General features: G+C 41.8%; 1 protein-coding gene across 1 annotated transcript in view; it reads left to right on the forward strand.

Moving 5' to 3' along the window:
- The first annotated feature begins 6,051 nt into the window (after window positions 1–6,051).
- The window catches only part of atp13a3 (ATPase 13A3), a 31,838-nt gene continuing 14,039 nt past the window's right edge, over window positions 6,052–23,850 (forward strand). Inside the window, exons 1-13 of the mRNA XM_079267934.1 lie at window positions 6,052–6,151; window positions 14,701–14,781; window positions 17,742–17,828; window positions 17,924–18,097; window positions 19,046–19,267; window positions 19,787–19,857; window positions 20,164–20,247; window positions 20,636–20,705; window positions 21,213–21,347; window positions 21,777–21,849; window positions 22,647–22,778; window positions 23,001–23,187; window positions 23,439–23,589. Of these exons, the coding sequence (XP_079124060.1) occupies window positions 17,778–17,828; window positions 17,924–18,097; window positions 19,046–19,267; window positions 19,787–19,857; window positions 20,164–20,247; window positions 20,636–20,705; window positions 21,213–21,347; window positions 21,777–21,849; window positions 22,647–22,778; window positions 23,001–23,187; window positions 23,439–23,589 (1,350 nt within the window). The 5' untranslated portion in view covers window positions 6,052–6,151; window positions 14,701–14,781; window positions 17,742–17,777. The remainder of the gene's footprint in view (window positions 6,152–14,700; window positions 14,782–17,741; window positions 17,829–17,923; window positions 18,098–19,045; window positions 19,268–19,786; window positions 19,858–20,163; window positions 20,248–20,635; window positions 20,706–21,212; window positions 21,348–21,776; window positions 21,850–22,646; window positions 22,779–23,000; window positions 23,188–23,438; window positions 23,590–23,850) is intronic.

Here is a 23,850-nt window from a genome sequence, read left to right on the forward strand (position 1 = left end):
CTTTTGACTTCAAAACTTTTGGTTCCAAAGCTTTTGGCTTCAAAACTTTGAGTTTCAAAACTTTGAGTTTCAAAACTTTTAGTTTCAAAACTTTTAGTTTCAAAACTTTTGGATTCAAAACTTTTGGATTCAAAACCAAAGCTTTTATTTTTTTAACAAATAAATTATTCTCAGTTTATATATTTGCTTTTAAAACTTTTTTTTTTGCTTTTGAAACTTTTTTTTTTGCTTTTAAAACTTTTATTTTTGCTTTTGAAACTTTTATTTTTGCTTTTGAAACTTTCTTTTGTTTTTGAAACTTTTTTTTGCTTTTGAAAAATAAAGACACAAATCTACCTTCATAGCATTGCTGCAATCGTGGCCCCACCGAGGTCTGTCTGGTTGGCTTGGTTATTCTTATCCTCGTCCTCATCCTCTGCTGCTGGTGGGCTGTCATATGCATGATCCGACGTTAAACTCATATCAAGCAATGCTGAGGCTGCATCGCTGTGTTTCGCCTGTTGTACACGCTCGACGGGTCTCTGGTACCGACTGCTGTCACGGGCCGATGAAGCTTCGGTAACCTTCTCATGTCCAAGTTTAATTTATATTTCCTTTATTAAATACTGTTCACAAACTAATTTGTTAATAAAATCACTGACCACTTATAAAGTGATCCGCACATACTCCTAACCAACATGTTTCAGCACAACAGCTTACTGGCACTATAGGCCATTAGTTGGAGATAATAAGTCACACGTTAGATATTCCATTAAAAGTGTGACATTGTGTCACTTAACTTACTGAAGTCCAGGGGTGGAAGAATAATCCAGATCTAATACACCGCTACTATATTTACTATCTGTAATAATATATTCTAACCCTACCTTATGTTGTTATCAACAATCTAACTTTGCAAAGTAACTATAACTAAAGCTTTGAAATATAGTTAATTAATTAGTTAGATTCCACCACTGCAAAAGTAAACATCCGCTCTTATTCATTCAAGGGGTTTGTCAGCAGTTGATACATGATCTAGAATATATATCGCTGTATGTTGTTAGATATTCAGTGAAGCAGATCATGATGGGAAAGCTATACTGTCAGCAAAAAATGTGGCTTTATCATAGTTATTTGGATAATAGTTGAGACTGAGAAGTATTTATTACGACTGGACGTTACAGTAAAGCACATCAACTGTTTTGTGATTATTATTTTTCTTTTGGTTGTGATTATGTTAATATAAGTGATAACTACGCCTAATAGTTTGGGCATTCAAGATACGACCAAAGGGAGAAGTGAGCCATTTAATAAGAAAAGAGCCATATATGCCTGGCTTAAGGATGTGATGTTTTTTTTAAGTCTTGAAAAAATTAAACATGCACTTAGAGCAGGGGTGTCAAGCTCATCTTCACTCCGGGCCACATCAGCATCACGGTCGGCCTCAAAGGGCCGGTTGTAAATGTAAGACGGTGTAAATGTAACTACTCCCAACAGATTGGTAAATAACTGTCTCTGCATTTGATTGTTTATTCAAATGTTAAAATATTGTACATGCAGTTATATAAATGTAAAACTATATTTCAGCACATTTCTGTTATTGTAACTTAAATCCTTTTAATTTAGGGTTAAGAAACCCAGATTACTCTATCAAAGATCAAACTATTAAAGAAAATAGCAAACACAAGTAATTATAATAACTTTGTTCAAAGCTTAAAATCCTTTCAAGGGTGCGTTTGCACAATCCCACGTGAAGTGTTTCATGTGTTGTAAAGCCACGTTTAAAGTAGTCTTCAATATACTCACAATAATATTTGCAAGTGTACAGTAAGCAGCCAAAGAGCTGCTTCTGTGACTGTGTGTTTAAGTAGCTCATCATTATGCCTTTCTATCTCATAACTTCGACTTTCGATCTCATGATTTCGACGATGGGGATATTTTTATTATCAAATCTAACTTTTTATTTTATTTTTTTTAAATCAAAAGAAAATAAATTCTGGCGGATTCGTGGGCCACATAAAATGACGTGGCGGCACCCCTGACTTAAACTGTCTGAGAAGTTCGAGGGAGGTCAGAGACTTTCTAGTGGGTTGGTGGTTTTGCCCGTCCTGGCTCTCTGTCCTTCTCTCCAGCCCCTGCTCACTCCCCAGACCTGCCAGTCCTGGTCACATGACAGCCCCTCCCACCTACACACCTGTTCCCACTTTCCTCATCAGACCTGTAGTTTCTAGAAAACGCAGCGAAAACATTTTACTCTACTATATATTTGAAGATTTTTTACGATAAGTAATTGTTTGTATGTGAGAAACATTTCACCAACAAAGACCACGCTTCTTATGATTGCAAATTAGTTTGAAATAAAATAACATACATCACAAAAAACAAAACAAATAGAACTGAAGCCACCGGGAGATCATTGACACACTTATACAGGGAGACACAGCTTGTTAAATCAGGAGAAACTTAATTTACAGTGAACAAATACATTTATTAAATTGTGTAAAGTAAAGTTAAAATTTTGGAGAGTCGACACTGGTAGAGTTGTTGAAGACAGTAGGGGCAGGTTGAAGATAGATGATGGCATGTGGAGTGGGACTGCCCTCAGTGGAAGAAACCTTGAACACCAGATGTAATGATGAATGGGGAGGAGGGTCACATCGGTTCGTACTGAAATGACAGCTGACTGCACAGAAGAGAACAGGTCTTTAAAGTTTGACAGGAAATATATGATTGGCTGAGGGAGGCCGTGGCGAAATCGCCCACTGTCAGCTGATAGAGTAGGAGCCAGAGAGCGAGAGTCAGAGAGATGAGGGAGTGAATAAGAGCATACAAAGACTGTCCTAATGTAGGAAGTCAGAGTAAATCCTCAAACTTTACATACCGGTAGTTATAGTATTTATAGTCATACAGTTGTAAATTAATTATTTCAAAATATCACTCCTCTGAGCAAAGCTCTATACGTTTTACTGTACTTGACCCTCAGTAAATAATCAATGCTAACAATTTGATATTCAAGGAGGGATTTGGTAATCCTTAAATTATTATAGTGGCACCAAACATACTAAGCCAAATTACGAAAAGTGCTGACGGACAAAGTCTATTCTGAATCCAATGCTACAGGTCAGATATGCTGCTGGTTCACACGACAGGAGTTTGGTGAGAGTATATTACCCCATCATTGTACATCGGACACCGGAAGTACCCAAACGCATGTTGGCACATGATTTGAAGACTGGCCATCCCCTTGTTTGATACTACTGAAACAGCAGCCCAACACAGCGACATGTCACCGTTCAGGACTCTCACTCAGGAGATACGTGACTGCCTCTCCCCGACAGTACACGCTCACTGTCACGATCAGGGCAACCAGGGAAGTTACTCTTGCATGTGTCACAACTACGTTAGAGGCAAGACCAGTGTCCAGATATAACAATGATCCATAGAAACTTGTGAGGAGAGAAAGCACAGAGAGTGAGTGAATGACAGCATGAAAACACTGTCCTAATGTAGAAGGTTAGAGTAAATGCCAACATTTTACACAGTTAGTTCATTATTTTACAACTGTATGATTATAAATACTATATTTCAAAATATCCCTCCTCTAAGCAAAGCTCTCTAAGTTTTACTGTACTTTACTCTCAGTAAATAATCAATGCTAACAATTTGGTATTCAAGGAGGGATTTGGTAATCCTTCAATTATAATAGTGGCACCAAACATCGTGAGCCAAATTATGAAAAGTGGTAGCAGTCAAAGTCTATTCTGAATCCAAAGTTACAGGTCAGATATGCTCCTGGTTTCCACGACAGGAGTTTGGTGAGGGTATCTGACCCCAGCAGCCGACATCGGACACACCGGAAGCCTGAAGTGAGGTTGAAAAGCTTGCAAGTTCATCTGCCAATTTGCCAGATGACAGACCTTCACCTCAACAGGGAGTCTGACCAGTCATACAAAATAAAATAAAATACTTTACAAGAAATTTTGAGGAGTGGTTTTGCCTGTGGCTTCCCTCAGAGCTGTCCAGCTGTCCTCTGTGGAGCACTGGGCTTCATCCACAAGATGACACCTCAACATTCTAATCCCAGAACTCAGCTGTGTTCCAGTTCCATCCAGCATTCTATTCTATTCTGTTCTATTCTATGAATTCACTATTTGCTAGTCCAGTGTTCAGCATGTTTTCCATGGCAGTTTTCACAAAACTCCACACATTATGACCCATTAGCAGTAATGATACAACACTGTATATTAAAAAAAATTATTTTGTCTGTTGCTTTGCAGATATTTAAAATCATACATGCAACAAGTCACAACAAAAGTTTAAGCTGTTGCAAGTAACTCCACAAATGATCCTTTTAACATTGCTGAATCGGTGGCAGCCCTCCCATTAGTCTCCCATTACCCCATCTGGGGGTAATGGGAGACAATGACACCCGAAGTCTGTTCTTGATGTCCACTCTACTCCGCCATTTTGTTTTGATTGCTGTCACTGCAGAACATCCCGCTTCACAAAGAGGATGTTGGAAATGGAAGCAGGGTTTTCAGTGCTTTAGTTGCGATCTCAGGATATTCAGCCTCGATTTTAATCCAAAACACCAGCAGAGTTGTGACCGAGACAAAGCGTCTTAACATGTCAAGAGGCACAGGCGGATGAAATTGCGAGAGAATCCGGTCATTTTTCAAAATAAAACTTCCTTCAGACTCTGATAATCAATAAAACGGAAATAATATAATATTTATTCTTCCTGTGCGGCCCGGTACCGGTGGTTGGGGACTGCTCTAAACTAAAGCTAACCTCAGTTACTATAAACAATGATATAATTATCAGTGAGGTTATGTCGGCCATATGATCAACATGCAGTAGATTCAGACTAAATCATCATGATGGGCCTTAATGTTGCCACCTGTCCTGTAAAATGCATTTATCAGCTGTTTTTGATTTATATTACGTTCTGCTGTCCCCTTGGCCAGGACCATATACTTTTTCCTTTCTATAAGTTCACTTGAGACTGTTGTATTCATTTTGCTTTTAAGTTCTGAACAAAAAAAGAGAAAACACTCAGTACTTTTCATTTATTGAAGTCACAGCAGTATACAAAAATATACTTGACCATGTGGTCATTTCATAATAAGGTTATTTATGTCTCAAAATGACGTAAAAAATACAGAAAAAAATACAGAAATTGAAAAAAATACAGAAATACACTGCATTATAATTTTACAGTAATATGCTGTTAAGTCATTTCACGGTATGAATACTGTAGAATTACAGTACATTGCTGGCGTCTCTGCTGCCAGCACTTTACTGTTATTTGACAGAGAAATTGTAGTGTAGGAATGTTTCTTTTATATTTATATTGAATGAGAGGACTACAGATGTTTGTTCCTCATTGTGAGAATTAAGCCTCCAGAGAGGCGGATACAAAGATTCATCACTTTACTTTGCAGCTCTGCAGAACGTTTAAGCCTCTTTAAGCTCATTGTTTTGGTTTAGGACACATTTAGGGTTTGGTTCGGTGTCCCCACTCTCGTCAACAAGCAGCTGTTTTGAGCTGACACACCAATACAAATCCACTGAGCGCTGCCTGCTCGGCACCAAATAACGGACAGAAAGTGGAGCGGTCAGTGTCTTAGACTAGTGTACGCCAAATTCCATTCCTTTATATCTCGAGAGATGCGTGACAGCCATTTCTCCCGACGTCGCTTGGATAGTTCCTTCGTGTCATTTCCTTGATGTGTAATGACCGCTGGCAAACGAAAGAATGATTTCTTGTCTCTATCAGCTCTGCTGCCACAACCAAAGACAGCACAAAAGTTCACCACCGATAGGTTATGCGACTCAGCCGTGCATGCCAGTGGCTTTGTGTGTACTCCAACATGGCCGACAGCTAAACTGTGACGTCACACGAGACCACTCTATAGTCTCACCCCCCTCGTGATGTCAGTTCCTGCCGTCAGACAGCCAGTTGAGGCCAGTTCACTACTGCTGTAGTACTCAGTCTATCCCTCTGAGCTGTCAACACACAGCAGCCAAACACTCTGCCTGTCTACCGCGACAACATTTTTCTATCGACACTGGTCCGTTTTTCTCTTCAACGACGTTTTCCTTCAGATAACAGCTACTCCCGTCTCACCATGACTCGGAGGTGATCTTCAGCGTGTCCAGGTGGTTCTGGGTGAGTGTGTGTTTCGTGCCTCGCTGTCACCATCACCCATGTGTCAGTCGCTACCTAGCTGGGGATAAAGCTAACAGTAGCTAGCCGATGCGTGTCTGAGAAAACCGGTCAGACTTGTCTCGTTGAAACGCTGGTTCGCTCCAAGAGTTTCTGAAACCGAAAGCGAGCTCGGCATCGGAAGAGACATGCTGGTTGTTATGGAGGTAGCCACTAAGTAGCGGGCTAACAATGGAGCTTGTGCTAACGTTAGCCAGCTAGCCGACATCCAGAAGCACTTCAGGCGGCTTGGAGACATGATTCGTTGTCAGAAATTAGGTGTTTATCGCGAGGGAATATCGTGAGGGATGTCGGTAACATTAGCTTGTAAAAAGATAAACCAATGCCCTAATTGTGTTACAATGTAGACCTATAACAGTGGAGTCGACGTGTCTTTGGTCCTTAATTGGCTTTAGACTAAATTATTAGTAATTACAAATATAGTAGTAGTAGTTGTTCATATATTGTACGTCATTTCATCACAATAGAGAACATGTGTGTATATGTATGTATGTATGTGTATATATATATATATATATATATATATATATATATATCCCCTTTCAGCAAACCACTAGCTTTGTCTCAGTCCTAGTAAACACTGGTCGGGTCTTCTTTACTATGAATTACCTTATACAAAACTATGCATATATACTTGTTTTAATATATTACTATATTTAATCAATGTTGATGTTTTTAGAAGTTTTGACAGTTAGTTCAATTAATTTATCCATGGATGTACTTTTAACATTGAAGAGAAATCAGTGTTGTGTTTATCAGGTCACTCCAAAATTGAGTTGAAACTGCCTTGAAGTGGCTGTTTTGGCATTACTTATGGTCTCACACTGTCGGTGTGGATATCATTTGGAGATTATTTATTTATTTGTGTTTGCTGCGGCATGGCATACCTGGTCCACAAACGGTTCAAGTAAACAAGGGATCAGAAAGGGATTGAGGGTCAACACCGGTCAATTTAATAATGTCCTGATCGAGTTAAAGTTCTCCAGTCCTCCAGTGCAGCTCAGGACAAATGTATTCACTTCATTCATTGTTGTTCACTTTTATGGTACATTAGCAGAGACAGTTCTTTGCCGCCACAGTGAGGCCGAGGGGATAATTAGTTGATGTGCTTTTATTGAGGATGTGACCTTTGAGATGAGAGGAGTGATATCCACACATAGCAAGCAGTCAGAGTAGACATGCCCAACTGGTGAGTCGCCAAATCCTCACATTTCACAATATGTGTAAAAGCACTGAGCAGCACTAATTATTGCAGCGCTGCAATTTCATTTGAGTGGCTCCGACTAAATTAAGTCAGACAATAGAAGTAGAATTAAGTTTACTAGGAGATCAGCCAAGCTGGACGAGGTAATTTAATCAAACTGTCTGTTTCATGCTTTGGCTTAGTTTTAGAACTAGTTTAGAAAGTTTGACTACTAGGGTAAGACACAGGATCAGTTTGTAAGAAAAATCTTATGTATCATTTATCTTTCCCAATTAAAAATCAAAGAACAGTGTATAGAGTAAAACACAGTGTTATATCCTTTAAAAATATGTTTTTCTGGCTCAATGATTACATTCCTACGGTGGTGTCAGTGATGCACCTTTTGTATTTTAGATAAGGCTGCCATATTTATGTAAGTATCATTTAGGGCCAGGCCTTAATATCTCAGTCCATGTTACACATCTAGATTCCAGCAATCAAATAATTGAACTTGCCCTTTTCACCTTTGAACTTTCTTCTTCTCTGTGGGAGAGCTTGAGGTCTTGTCCAAACTGAAAATGAAACCGAAAAGCAGTTTAGTCTTCGATAAATATTCCACCGGTCTTTGAGCCAATGCCTCAAAACCTTTCACAGGTGAGCTTTAAGACAACAGCATGTGATGGAAGGCCTGCCAGTGTTGATTGAGAGTGGAGATGAGAAATATCCCGACATGGTAAAAGTCCTGTCGGCAGCCCAGCGCTGTTTGGTGTAAAAGCCCCACAGCGGTGTGACAGAGAAGCAGATCTTTCTTGTGCCGGTTTAGTGGTTTGCTTCCAACAAGAACAGGACAAACCAGCGGCGTGCATCAGTCGAAGTGAGATGAAATGCAGAAAAAACTGTGAAATATAACATCGTAACACAAACCTGAGAATAGAGTTGTGCAATTAGATGAATGTATCAGGCATTGCTGATTGAAAGTGCCTTTCTGATTTGAATCATAGTGTAAATCAGGAGGACTCTCCACTAACTCAGGTAGTTGTTTATTTTTGAATTGATTTGAAGATTTTTCTTGGGGCTTATAAGGCCTTTCATAGCCTGGCCCCAAAAAATTGAGCTTTTAATCCCTTACAAATCTGCTTGCCGTCGTCAGACAAGGACGTCTTGACTGAATCCCTAAAGATGTTGGCTGTCGGTTGTCAGGTGCTATTGGGACATGTATAGAGGACCATCATTTGTTGTTGTTGTGGTGTGTCCTGCACGGTTTGCCCTAGCTCGCACTCATCAGCAGCAGCTTCTCAAACGATTTGTGACAGATGGCTCAGGACAGAGCTGCTGTTAGATCCCTCCATAAAATGCTTCTCACGATGATGATCATGATGATCATGAAGCAGCGCAAGAGATAGGAAGATATCAAAGCAGCTGTTTCTTCATTCCTTTCTCAGACCTGGTTAAACTGTAAAAAAAAGAGAGATGACAACCCCACTAATCCATCTGGCATTACACCGGTGACACAGCCACACACTTGTTGCGTCCTGAGACTCACAGTGGATCATTTTGCAGTCGCAAAACTGTATGAGCTGTTGTGAAGAAATAGCAACTCCTGAAAAACGGACCAATGTGCTCTGTGGACATATTAAACTCTCATGCATAAGAAACAAAAAGCACACACGGGAACATAAAATATGATAGTAATAGGAGTGTGTTTGATTGAGGCAGTGAGGATACTATTTCAAATACATTTAGTTATTTCTCATATTTGATTGTATTAAACTTAAGCTGATTTTAAGTCTTTCATCTTGGTTTCCCTGAATAAATAGCTGACATTTTGCCCATGAATTTAGGAAACTAATTCAATAATCCGTTACATCCATACAGAAATATTATTTCTCACCCAGGGTCATTATATAAGCTGCTCAATCAAGTAAAACGTCTTTTAATCTCTTGCACATTGTTACACGCAGTTTTTCATAAGACTGTCCAGCAATGCCGCTGTTAATCCAAGAGCATGTGGTCTGACTTAAAATTCAGCACACTTTTGATCTGCAGAATTATTGGGTTTTTTTCACAGGAGTGGAGCTCTTATACAGACTCTTTTTTTCCCCCCCTCATTCACTCCCTGATCTCATCCATGTGAGCATTGATTATTGTAGCCTGGAACGTCAGCGGCTCTTCTCACTTGGTTGTGATCTAAAGCAGTGATTCTCGCAAACGTTGCCCATGATAGGCCCATGATAGGGCCGCGGCCCATGATAGGGCCGCGAAAGACTTTCAGTTTTGCACCTGTGGGCCGCGAGGGCCGCGGGACCGCATAGGTTATCAATTGAAGACACCAGAGATATTACTGTTATCCATCAGACGCTCAGTTACAATACAGCTTCCCACCACCTGGTGGCGGTAATGCGTCAGTCTGTTGTTTAACAAGCTGCAATAAGCAGAAGAAGACACTCAGCTAGCCACTAGCCTGTAGCGAAAGTTATGGATACGTTATTAAAAAGAAAAAATGACGACGACAGTGGTGCCATACCCCCCAAAAGTCTAAATGTGTGTGCAAGTACAACCCTGACTTTCTTAAGTACGGCTTTGTGAACGGAGGCAACGAGGCAGAGCCGAGGGCTCAGTGTGTGGAATGTGAGCTAATGCTATCAAACGAAGCACTGAAGCCTTCAAAAATAAAGAGACACGTAGCGACGAAACATCCAACGCTCGTGGGAAAGCCTGTTGGGCTTCTTGTTGTGTATGCAGCTTTACATACACATGATAATAAATGTCTTTGTGATCATCACATTGTATCATCTCATTTATTTAACACAGGTTTTGCCTGTTCAACACCGGCATCCTCGATCCCCTCCCCTTCCGTTCCTACGGCTTGTTTGCGCAAATACGTCACAAAACATGTCCGTGTTTGGTATCCCAGCATGCCCAAAATCCTCATCTTTGCAAATAAATCATCGATTTTCTTTCATTTCTTATAGTTTCTCCACAAAAGGAGCCCACACACACACTGTCCAAAGTCGCCATAACCGCTGCAAGTCGTATCTTGCAGCATTTAGACGGAAAAAGACACATTACAGACCCGACAATGTGCTAGCGGATGTTACCATGGAGCTACTGACTTCAGAAAACGCTAGTACTTATAGTACCAACCTTATCCTCCTCTTCTATAAGCCGTCAACCAACGTTTGCGAAACTGAGCTATTCTCATTCTCATTCGTGCGCTCGGTCGCAGCCATTACGCACAGCAAGTCCGCTACTCACACACCATGTCTTCGACCATATATACATAGTTTTTGCAATTTGCAAAGGCTAAAAATAAAAGGAAAATAATATATTATCAAAATATAAAGGGAGAAACACCTTTAGTGTGTCAGAATATCATTTGGTTACCATGTGTCCATTTGGGTCTCCAAATGTCCTTTTAGAGCTCCGCCTGGATCTCTTCATGGAAGAAACACTGTAGAATGGTCATACTTTGTCCAATCTTCTTCAAATTTGAGGCAGTTGTTCACTGATAGTGTAGTTACAGCCCTATACTGTCCTTTACCTGTACAGATACAGTCACCGGCAGTTATTTATACTGAAAGATACTTTTTTATTTTATGCGGACAAAAATCTTAAATTTTTACTGACTCCAAAGGCCCACTGCTCTGTTTCTGTATGACCTACAGGTTGTCTGACACTTTTGATGCATATAGTCAGAGTGGGCCCCGGGACACTTTGTACTTGACAAGTTGGGCCCCGAGGTCAAAAAGGTTAAGAACCCCTGATCTAAAGTGTGCATACGTCATCTCAAAACACACAGAACACGTGTTGACATCTCACTCTGAGGCGGATGTTGGTCTAATTGTAAGAGGCGTGGATGTTTACTTTATATTTCAATTTTACAAGGAGATTCATATTTTGTTAAGATGGAGCTGATTTGAGAGTTCAACAAGCAAGAAACTGTTAATTGCGTATCTAACCTGCTACTAATGATCAAACTGGAAGGAGTTGTGCGCTTGTTGCATTGCTACCGCCGCACTGTTTGCATTAACTCATGTTTTCTCCTTTGGCAAGTTGTTGGGAGGGAGTTGTTTGATTCATGATGTTATCAGTGGTGTGGTGGTCTCTGTTCGGACAGCAGAGGAAGTGCAGATAGTCGTAGATTTTTAGTAAGGCCGGTGGTCGCAGTGATAAATGGCTTGATTGGCCCGTGACGGGGAACAAAGCTCGGCTATAGCGCCCCATGCGAAGCAGGGGAAGTGATAAAGAAAGCACATTGAGTGCAGAGCATGATGGCAACATAACACTTTTTCCTCCAAATGCTTCCATGAATTATAGACTTCTGTCATTAGGTCATTGGTCATTGTTCACCTTTTCCTTTCTGTCTGTGTGTTGAGGAACAGGACAGAAAGGGAAAGGAGAACATGTCCTGGATTGATTTATTTGTATGTTTGCTGTGCTCATGTTCAGGTTCTTGGAAAAGCCTCCCAAAAGTCAACTTTGTGAACTGATAATATTTAGCAAATGATGATATTGAGACATTTGGGTGTTGAAGCATGACTGTAAGCGTAGGCTTCGGTTGACATACGTTGATGCATGACTCTGAGCTTTTTAAAACTGAACTGACTCAAGACTTAATATGACTTTTTGAATCATCAGTCAGTGAAAATGATAATTTATTCATCAGTCATTTTTCAAGCAGAATTTAAAAATATATTCTGGATTCAGCTTTTCAAATGCAAGAATGCACCGCTTCTTTTTGTCTCATACACAATAAGCTAAATATGTTTTGGCCCTTGGACTGTTCGGGCAATTTAAAAACAAAACTTTGGGTTTCTGAGATGTTGGGATGGCCATTTTTCTGAATGTTTACCAATTTTTAGAGACCAAAGGATTTATTGATTGAGTAAATAATCAGCAGGTTGAAAATGAAGCCTTGGTCCCACCATTGTTCAACCATTGACAAAGGTCCATTTGCTAATGATAATGAATGTGTTACTGATAGTACGTTGAATGCCGTTGATGAGTTGGAGTCGGGCTGATCACAGTATAGTCAAATAGATTAATAATTAATTGTGTGTAGAGATGATCGCCTTATTATACGCAATGGTCTGTACAAAAGCTGTGCTTATTCATAGAACAAGAGCTGCTTTTATAGCTGTTCATGTTTCCACCTCTGGTGTGGTTTGATACACATTTTGTTTTCTGACATCTTCCAGTTTCTTTGCAGAAAAACTCGGATGCAAATTTTAAATTTTTTTTCTGACTGATTGTAGACACTCGTTAACCGTTAACAGACAAGATTAGTGCCTGGCATGCAGGGGTGCTGCGGTTGAAGTTGCCTAACTGCAACGATAACCCATGAACAGGTTAAATCCATCATTTATTGCCAGCAAAACAGGCAACGAAGTCCCCAGTTCACCCGTATGGGAGACTTAACAGCCACGATTTTGCGTGCGTTGTTGTGGACACAAGCAACCACTTCCCCAGTAAGGTTCTTAGTTCGGCTTTGAGGTTGTCAGCTCTGTGTCTGCCTGGCGTACTCTGCCAGTGTATCACAAGCCTGGCATTACAAGTGTGTGTGTGTGTGTGTGTGTATTGATGGGTCCTATGAATCTAGCAGTAGTAGCTTGTTTTAGGGGTGACTGAAATATCCTCAATAAAAGACTGTAAATAAATGCTTTCTAGATGAAAATGTACTTCATTCTTAATGTCAGTTAAATGGTTAATTATCAACCTCACTAACACTGATGATTGTCATGTTTAATCTTATAGTTTGAAAAAAGGTCAACAGCTGCCCTGTGTTTTATTTTCCCAAGCCTGCATTGCTTATTAATACAATAGCAGACTAATCAAATGAGAGACAACAATGTGGCTTTAGGCAGGGCTGCAGAAATCTATAAATATGTCTGAAGTCATGCTCACTCTTAGAGGCCCTATAAGGGTCCTCTGTATTCCAGTAAAAAAACAAAAAAAGGAAGTGTTTTCTCCGCTCGCCCTCATATGTATTGCATTGGTATTGTGACAGGAGCACCAAGCCTCGTGAGTGGAGGGGAGTCAGGAGGAATCACCTGACCATTCTTCCATATACTGCAGCCATTTGAGCATGAGGTCATGATTAGTTGCTCAAGGCATGCAATGCTTATTATGTTGCCACCAACAGTACCTATGTTCTTTAGTCACTGTGGGAAATAATTACTGGGAATGAAGCCTAACATGGTCACGGTCTGAGTGGGATAGGATTAGCAGCAACAGAAGTCAGCAGGAGCTGGTGGGAACAGGAAGAAGTCAATCTTACCCTCCAATCTGGTCTAGTAGTCCATGATATTCTGTACTAAAATCTGCATTAGTGTGGACATGGTCTCTGTTTAGTTTGTCTACGTTTTAACTGCAGAAAGTTGTTGCTACGAAGGACAACCAAATGTCAGTTGTTGATCCTTACTTAAAAGGGCGTCTTATCCAGAAGTGCTTACGTGATCAGTATATGTTCTAACACCTTGGCATGTGCTTTCACATTACCTGGTAACTCTTTTGCTGCAGCGCAATACACATTAACCATTATTGTTTTTCCCTTTGGATGAGATGTTACTGTTTTGTGAAAGTCTCTCTTCCCAGTTTATCATCCTAGTCAATTTAGTGGAAAAACATGACGCTGCGGCTGTCGACTGCTAATCTCGCGTTCAGCAAACTGCATAATATTTTAGGTGCCTAGTTATGGCTGCATGCTCAAGGACCTCTCGTGGTTGCGTTGACTCCCACTTTCCCCATCTTTTTTTAAATTGTATGCTGACTCCTCACTCATTCTTATCGCAAGGGGGCCACATTAGGAAAACACCGCTGAGTGCATCACCGAACGCCAGCCTCTTCTCTGCGGCCAAATACAAATTGGGCGAAAACCATAGACTGCATGTCTATGCGGAAAACTATTTGCCCAGATTTTAATTGTTTTGAACGTTGTGTTTGGCTAACAGCTAACTACACACAGAGCTGACTGCTTCACAGCTGCTGCTCTGCGGCCAGAGACACAGTTACTCCTTGCCTTTGTATTGGGCATCAACTTTGTGTTTACACTTGCATAGCGGAGTAAGACGGAGCTGAGACGCATACTGGCACAGAGCCGGTGCAGACATCTACATAGATTAAAATGAGAGCGTATCTGTTGTGTAAGGCATGCAAATGAAAAACGTGTGATACACTTGCGATCTAGATGGGGGAACACTGTTGTGTTCATTCAATCACACAACACAGCAGTGGCCGTTGCAGACACGCCTGGCGGGGATCTGTCCTCAACTAAGTCCACCTTTCTAAATGCGGTTTGTTTTTCTCCCAGGGTTCCAGGTTGGTGTGGTGAGAGAGCAAACTAACTGTGGGGAGGAGGACTGCCTGGGTCATCGTGTCCCTGGCTCTCAAGGTAGGAGCACACAAACCCCTTCCCCCTTCGGTTTTGCGAGAGTTCCCCATCCCTGCTCTTTCACAAGTTCCCTTAAAATGAAAGTTTAACTTAATTTATCTCCAGTCTGAGTGAACATGTAACATATTGGTGCCCAAGCCGTAATCCGGGTTAATGTTTGGCTTCTGAGCCACCAAGTTATAACTGTGGCCTCCTGTCTGTTTGGAGCCTGTAATTTTGGGACCCTGTGTGTTGTCTGTGGTTACAATCTGAACAAATGATTCCTTCATGACATAATATGTAACGATCTTTCCATTCCATCCTTGCGGTCAGCCAGAGGCAGTGCTTAACCCGGGGCACAGCCTCTGGCGGCGGTCAAGGATTCATAGAACCGTAGTTACATTCGTAACTTTCGTTGGGTACAGTAACCATAAGCTTGATACTTTTTGAATCCTTTTTGGGTGCCATTGGTGTGTTTTCTGGGAGTCACCATGCCAGGACAGCAGTTTTGTAAGACTGTTTTCATGATGAACTGGTGTTGGTATTTCCAGTCACAACAGAGTTCGGGGAGGGATTGTTCTTGTTGTACTGCACCCTCTGCCCAGCGCCGGCCAGGGGGCTGCTATTGTAAAATACAAGGAAGGGCTTGGTCCTAAGCAAAATATCCCGCTGTATGCCAGAGAAAAAGTCCACCCGGGTGCAACTGCCAGATAAAAATCAGAGTGTGGGGGGCACTGATACAGGATCAGAGGGTGTTGCAGTAGCAAGGTGGCCCTATTGGCACCGTGGCCCTGATGCACCATGCCAGGGCTCCTCAGAGATAGTGTTTTAACTCTCTGTTTCTGTCACTTCATGTGGTTTTTTAAAATTTATTTTTCTGTTTGTGTGTGCACTACCTTCACACCAAAGACACAGTCACTGCACAGAGGAAGGCCATTGTTTTTCAATGGAGAATGCGGCTATGCTCTCCTAAACAGTGGGGCCAGGGAAACTTGTGCTGACTCGTTTGATTTTCTGTCCAGTTTAACAAAACTCAACTTTGACCCCACATACGCTTACCTGTAAAGGTAATGCATTCTTGCAGACAGGGGGCAGATTTTCATGAGTTGGAAGTTTGGATATAACCAGCTAAAAAAAGTCTAAAGAGAATAGACAAGAGGATGTGACGTTTTTGTTTACATATTTCAGTTGATTCGGATGAATCTTAGCAGCTGGTAGTTTAATGACTGGCTGTATCATTGCATGACGTTTAACACCTGAACGCTTTGCACATCATTCGTATCAACAGTACATTTATTTAGACTCTTGTAAATTCGTCCTCACCCTGCTGATCACTGCCTGACAGGTACTGCAGGTTGGGAGTGGAGCTGACTTTTCCAGAAAAAATAACAGTTAATGAAATCACATTTGTGCAAGTTCATGCTTGTTCAACAGTTGTTTTGATTCTCATTGGATTTTAGTCACAGGAGTTGTATTGCACTTAAAGTAATAAGCACAGTTGTCCTCTGCGGTCTCTCTGCGCTGTCTGCTCAGCGTGTGTGTGTGTGTGTGTGTGTGTGTGTGTGTGTGTGTGTTTGGAGGGGTTGAGGCCTAGCCTTCAGTCAAACACAGCAGAGCAGACAAAGACAAAGTGGGGCATGTGCCGACATGACACCAAAATCCTATTTTTCCGCTCTGCTAATCTTCTTCAAGTGATTAAAGAACCGCCCTTAAAATAACCCTGAAAAGGTATTGAGTACAATTCAGAACCAGGGTCCCGGGGGCATCCCGAGTCAGAACTCTGAGTCATTCCCAGTGGTGCACCCAAATAATGATTCACATTTGCACATTCTAATTGTCACTGGGGGTATGCGAGCAAACTGCTTGCACTGTAGAGCCCCGGATGGGATGCCAGTGAAATCCACAGTGTACCCGTTTGACTAATTGATAACCAACTAGCCTAATTAACCTCTGTCACCTCTCGTACTACTTCATCAGTTTGACTGCACATGAATTCAGCCTTACTGTTTTTGTAACTCGATACAATACACGAGCAACAAAATGGCAAGCTAGCCTGCTGGAGCTACTTTTAGCCACACAGACGGCCTGCAGCCCAACTGGTATTTCCAAAAGCCTGTTCATCTTTTGACCTAGATGCCCCTCTCTCTCAATATCGATGCAGAACTCACATACACACTCGCACAAAGTGGTAGTGTGCCCTCCTTGGCAGCTGGCCGGTCGTCCTGAGACAACTGAGAGGAGGGAATAGGGTCGAGCTTTAAGTTGTGAAAGTAAAATCCTATGGTAATCTCTTTGGGTCGCGGCTTGTCATTAAGGAATGACGGTGGATCCCACAGCCAGACTAGCTGAGAACATTATATTTTCCTGAATTTAGGCTTTTGCATTTTCTAAATGCTCAAGCGTTATTCAAATGACTCATACATAGTTACAGCCTTAAAAACGAATAGAAGCCGTGGCGCCATAATGTGGCTATAAGGTGGTATTTCAGCTGCAGGACAGCAGTGAAGGCCCAGGTATAAAATGCACGGCCCGCCACTGCATTAAGGTGGAAAAAAATACCGTGATATACCGTGAAACCGGTAGTCTTAAAAAATACCGTGATATGGATTTTTGGTCATACCGCCCAGCCCTACTGCACAGTTGTGGTCACTAATCCTTCTCATGAACTTCAACTATGAAGTGATTTGTGGTGCATGCAGGGCTTTGCAACCACAGGAATGCAGAGTTAACTGCATAAAATACAACTAGTGATGATCTGGGTTTTTCTGGGACCAGGATCATTACCGTATATAAAAGAGGAAGCTATCAAAGATGTGATAAATGTGTGGTGACAAACACAGCATTTTCCACACAATTCTGTCTTTGCATCGTATCACTAGTAAGCATCTTGTGAGCCTCTGGTGTGCAGTCCCGGTTTTGATTTGCAGTTGAGCTGAAATGGTTTTCCACACTGTTCACGCTGAGATTTTGCCTGTTTGCAGTGACGAAGGGAGGAGCTTGACAAACTGTTCTGCAGCATGGAGAAGGAAGACCTGAAGGTCCTCAACAAAGGGGAAGAGGAGGAGATGGTACGGCTCTTTTTCATTTAACATCAGGGCCATTGTGGGAATTATTGCTTTCTGCCTTAAAAGACTGCATCCCCTTTTCTGCTCCCACCCTTCAGGAGCTGCAGGGCTACCGTCTGTGTCGTTGGCGGCTGGCCCTGGTGGGCTTCGGGGTGCTGTGTACGGGGGGCTTCCTCCTCCTGCTGCTCTACTGGATGCCAGAGTGGTGCGTCAAATCCACCTGCACCCGTACCACAGCCCGTGATGCCGAAGTCGTATTGCTGCGCTCCACAGTAGGTAGCAAGTAAAGCTGCAATAATGAATCGCTTAGTCAACAGACGGCAACTACATTCATGAATTGTTTCAGTCATTTTTAAAGCAAATATTTACTGGTCTCGAGTTCTCAAATCGTAGAATTTGTTGCTTTCCTTCATCATATATGACACTATATTTAATATGTTACGGTTTTAAACTATTGCTTGCACTAAACAAGCTAATTGAAGACATCACCGTTGGCTTTAATAAATAGACTAAACAATTAAAATAATTAGCAGATCAATCAAATATGTCAAGTGTTATTTGCAGCTTATAGCAAGCTAAGCTGTGAGGTTTTAAATTTACAGTCAAACTATTTAGACTTTTAACAAATGTGAAAGGTAGTTGGATGCTGATTTAGTGGACAAAGATGATGAACTAATGAAATGTACTACCCACTGTGGCTAATGTAAAAAAGGTTAATCTGTTGCCCAATCTAGGAGCATACTGGATGGTGCACTTTTCAAATTACACCTATTTTATGTTACTTTTTTTGCAGGCCTGTTAAAAAACAGCTATAAACTAAATCAGAATAACCGATATTAACCCCATGAACTTTTAAAGCTGTGAGTGAATACAACTGATGTATTGTAGCAGCACAGTAAATCCATTGAGCCTGACTGAATCCTACAGACAGTCACACCGGCAGGAATACATTCAATTCAATGTTTTATGGTGGATACTTAAAGGGACATATGATATACTGTGTACATTTATGAAGTAAATGGGGGGGGGGGGCTGCATTTACAGCAGCAAAACATGAGTTTAAAGCTCTCACTACTTGTGCAGTACAATCAAAGTCTCATTCATGCAGTCGAATGCTCAGTACTTGTCAAACATGTGCATCTTTCTTCGCTTTAACGCTGGAGGCGTAGTATTCCTCCTTAAAGGTCCAGGACTACAACTTTGTGTATTTCTTTGTCTAGGATGAGTTCCGACGCTGGTTCCTGGCCAGGGTACGAATGATGCTGGCCCCGGGGAGCAACCCCTTCCACAGCCTGGAGACCCAGACCACCTCCCCCTCCCCTTCCTCTCCCTCCTGTCCCTTCTCCTCCTCCCATCTGGCCAACGGACATAACCCCCACCCCTCTGATGGCAGCCCTGCTCAGGAGCTCATCAGAAGATTTGGCGACTACCAGCCCACGCAGGTAGGCACCCGTCTCCACAATATACTGTGTACACACGCGCACACACACACAGGATGGCAGCCAAGTATCTGTGTTCTTCTGTCCGAAGTTGATTGAAGGGTTGGCAAGTTGTACTCGTGTAATTATACTTGTATGCATATTTATCAGTAGTGATACCGCAGGTTGTAAAAGGTATGTCGCATAAAAACAGAATTCTGTCTTTCTCTTTCTGTTTGAAGCACAGAGATGCATGCACTCATTTGCCTCGCTGTCCTTGTGGGTAATCTCCACTGACCACGTTGATTACATAATGCCTCATCTCAACAAACCCAACAATACAAATATAATTTAATGTCGTCCACTCACTCAGTGATTCAAAGTGACGTTATCGGAATTGTAAATGTTGCACTTTCTGAAACTGCTTCTCTCGTCAGTTTTCTGTTCTTTTTTAAGTTGACTGTTTCTTGCCTTTAAATTCGTATGTACAGTAATGCTGTAGTGTCTCCTCCCTCTGCCCCCTCCCCTGTTGTATTCCTTCAGATTCGGTATTTTACCTTCCATAGCACAAAGTATTATTGGAACGACGGGGCGCAGAACTTTGACGTTTTAAAGTAAGAGTTCTTTTATTATCTACAGAAGTTTGACAGGATATTTTTTTTTTAACCATTTTGCAGAAACTTTCGCTGCAGAGAAGTTTTCACTTAAAGTGAGCTAAATAGTTTGAGGGCTTTATCTGGCAGTGTGTGCACAGCAGTAAAGACAACTAAATATGCACAGTCACATTCGTGAACTAACAAAGAGCTGTAAAGAAAAATGAGGACAAGCTGTAAAACGTCTGAATTACACTAAACTGTGCCTGCAGCACAAGTCTTAAGTGTTGACTTTGTCTTCTGCCTTGACCCATATTTCTCCGACAGTGGCCTGGATGATCTGCAGGTCAGCTGCTCCACCCTCCACTTGGAGCACAGTACAGGCCTGACCAGGAACCAGCAGGAGTACAGGTAACACCTCACCTGTCTGAAGGAAAGCTCGCACAACTTTAGACAACCAGATAGGAGGATGTTACTCACATTATGCTGTTGTTGAGTTACTCTAGCTGCAGTTTATATTCTCAGAAGTGGTCAGGGGAAGTCAGTGCAGAAATATTAAAATGATAATTTATACCGTACAGAGCATGGATAATTTAAATGAGAGGGAGAGGAAGCAATGAGAGAAATCATCTGATCATATTCTTAAGAATGAAAACCTGCATACCCGTAACCTTAAATGGTACATTGGCGTGTAACTGTGCTGCATACTTATGTGTATGTTTGCATGTGTATGTGTGTTTAGATATGAAGTTCTGGTTCAAACTTGGCTCACGAATGTGTCTCTTTCACCTCTTGCCAGGAGACTGTTCTTCGGAGTGAATGAAATTGCAGTGAAAGTGCCTTCTGTTTTCAAGCTGCTTATCAAAGAGGTAGGGCCCAGTTTGCATTAACACAGGCAGTCTGTTCTTTAACTCAGTCTGGATTCCCCTTGAATGAAACATGTGTGCTCATCTGTTGTAAGTTACAGACTTGTTAGGTGATGGTTTCTATTCAGTTCCTCTTAAAGCAAACATTGTCAAACCCACACTAGTTAACCGCTCTAACCTGCTCTCTTTCCCAGCTAGTAGATAGAGCATAGTTATGTGCATACTTGTTAAGGAAGCTATTTGGGATATCTACTCTCTGTATGTACAGTATTTATGAGGTACGTTAAATACTGCACTAATGCCCCCTGCAGGCCAACACAGTGATGTGGGTCACAACTCACGTTCAAACAACTTGGGTAACATTACCTAATGCATCTCAAACCCTTGCACCTCAAACACTGCTAAAGCATGTGAACTTGATCATTTGTGTTTCAATTCATTGTAGTCGTTCCTTCATGCTCTCACCTCTGCGGTTGCCAAACTAATATGAGTCTTTGTCTCCCCCTGCAGGTTTTAAACCCTTTCTACATCTTCCAGCTCTTCAGCGTGATCCTGTGGAGTGCCGATGAGTATTACTATTATGCTGTGGCCATTCTTTTCATGTCGGTCATATCCATAGCTACCTCTCTGTACACCATCAAAAAGGTGAGCTTTACAGAAGGCTGAGCTGTTTATCTGACCTCGTAGTTGTGGCATGACCTGGTTAAATTGAATTGGAAGAGAAAGTAGATTAATGTGCTCACACACAGAGTTAAGCAATTATCCCCTTGTGTTTAACATTTTGTGATTGGATTATGCTTACTATAGTTGTAATTTAGAGACACATTTATGCCAGGTTACTGCACTTTTAGCTTTTAATATTTTTGCCGGCTTCTCCGTCCCAACCCTTTGATCCAGAGCAAGATTCTTCAACAGCTAATGACCAAGATTACCATGACATTTCATATACGGCCTGCTGTTGCTGGCTACATCGTCAAACTCAGAGAAAAACAACTTGACCACACAAGTGGTCATGGGGATCAAGAAGCTGTGTAAAGTTTCTAATCTTTTTTTTTTTTCCTCCTTTTTTTCCAGCAATACATCATGCTTCATGATATGGTGGCAACTCACAGTGTTGTCCGTGTGTCTGTATGCCGAGCCAACAATGGTTTGTCAATTCTTTTAAGTTTTGTCTTTTTCTGTGGCCTCTGTTGAGTCATTTCTAATAGTAGTGCATGGCATGTTTTATTCTGTTCAGTCTCCTGCTGTTCTGAAGAGTGCTTTCCAAACCAGACCTGATGGTAGAAATGTTTCGTGCTTCTGTGCTTGGCCAAACTCAATTTACACTAGTTGCACTGCTTTGGCTGCTAGGGTGGGGAAATGCAGACTCGGAGAGAGACATGGTGTATGTTTGATAGCGGGCATTGCATATGTGTACATTTATAAAGCACTCCAATAGTTCTGCACATTCTTTTGTATGTCTGAACTCCTTTTTAAATGAGCGATAGTGTCTGCAGAGATGATGCATGACGGTGTCATCAGGTGTCTTTTCAGCTGAAACCGATTTGAAATGAATGCTGTGAGTTGGCCAAAGGACAAAATTTAACTCGTGTTCAGAATCAGTTTGAAACATTACTCTGCAAGTCTGTACACTGCTGATACTTTAATGTATGCATCCATTTACAGCACTGGCCCTGCTTGTGATACCTAAGCTCTTTTTTCCTGCTGCCTAGAGAGGCATGCGTAATGAGAGATGTGCTGAACAAGACAAAATATCTCCTTCCTCACGCCCACATGCACCATCTGATACTGCTACGGCTCATTTACACACGTTACACCTTTCTACACATGTAGCATTTCCTGTCTTCTGTTTTGTTACCCACAGTGCACTTCACCTGTCCGTATTTAACGCACACATTTACCTTCTCCACTCCTCCATTGCACCCCCCCCCCCCTTGCTGGCAGAAATCGAAGAGATTTTGTCCACTGATCTGGTGCCCGGTGATGTGATGGTCATCCCCAGCAATGGGACCATCATGCCATGTGACGCCGTGCTGGTCAGCGGCACCTGCATCGTCAATGAAAGCATGCTCACAGGTTAGAGGCGACATCTGAAAATTTAAGTAACTCAAGAGTGAGAACGACTGTAGGAATATTTCTTCATCAACTTAATAAACGGGCACCAAATCAAATTACTGCACCAAATCACCGAGCCAAATTCCTTGTATGTCTAAAACAGTTTTTGATTCTGAAACGAAAAAATGCTTTTGCTGTTAATCTCACAGCAGCCACTCATAATATCGATCTCACCCCCATCAGGTGAGAGCGTTCCTGTGACGAAGACCAACCTCCCCAACCCATTGCCCGGGGAGATGGGGGAGGAGGCTGACAGTGCCTACAACACGGAGGAACATAAGAGACACACACTCTTCTGTGGCACCCACGTCATCCAGACCCGCTTCTACACAGGAGACCTGGTCAAGGCTGTGGTGGTCAGCACAGGCAAGTGTGTCTGGGGATACGTATTCAGAACTGTTAATGTTTGGATGATCTGTAAGTTAGCGTACATTTCCTTGATGTTTGGTGTAGAAATGTGGGTACTAAAACATCAAATGTCATAAAGGGATATTCGGGAAGCTTTACTATTATGTGCTCCGCAGTTGAATCCTAGTTTAATACAGTTCAGCGACCTTAGCTCCTGCCTGAAAAACGTTTCACCCAAAACGTCTCTTAACAACCTCTTCACCCAGGTTTCAGCACAGCCAAAGGCCAGCTGGTGCGCTCTATCCTTTACCCAAAACCCACCGACTTCAAGCTGTACCGTGATGCTTACCTCTTCCTGTTGTGTCTGGTGGCTGTGGCTGGAATTGGCTTTGTCTACTCCATTGTCCTCAGCGTCATGAACAAGGTAATCTCACAAATGGCGAGCAGATTAGACAAATGCCAATGTTCTGATTTTGTCTGGTTCAGAGTTTCAGAAGTAAAGCAGGGTGAAAAAAGGGAGTGCAACTGTAAGAAAGTCAAATCTTGTACTGTCCCATTGAACATAGATTGGCTCTGTCTTTCTGTTGATTTACGTACTTGTGAGCTGCTTGAATACAACCACAGGTGTATCTGTTGACCAGCTCAATGTGGCTGAAGCTTGAAAGTGAACGGAAGAGATTTTTTG

Source organism: Melanostigma gelatinosum (genome assembly GCF_949748355.1).
Source record: "Melanostigma gelatinosum genome assembly, chromosome: 4".
Taxonomy (NCBI): domain Eukaryota; kingdom Metazoa; phylum Chordata; class Actinopteri; order Perciformes; family Zoarcidae; genus Melanostigma; species Melanostigma gelatinosum.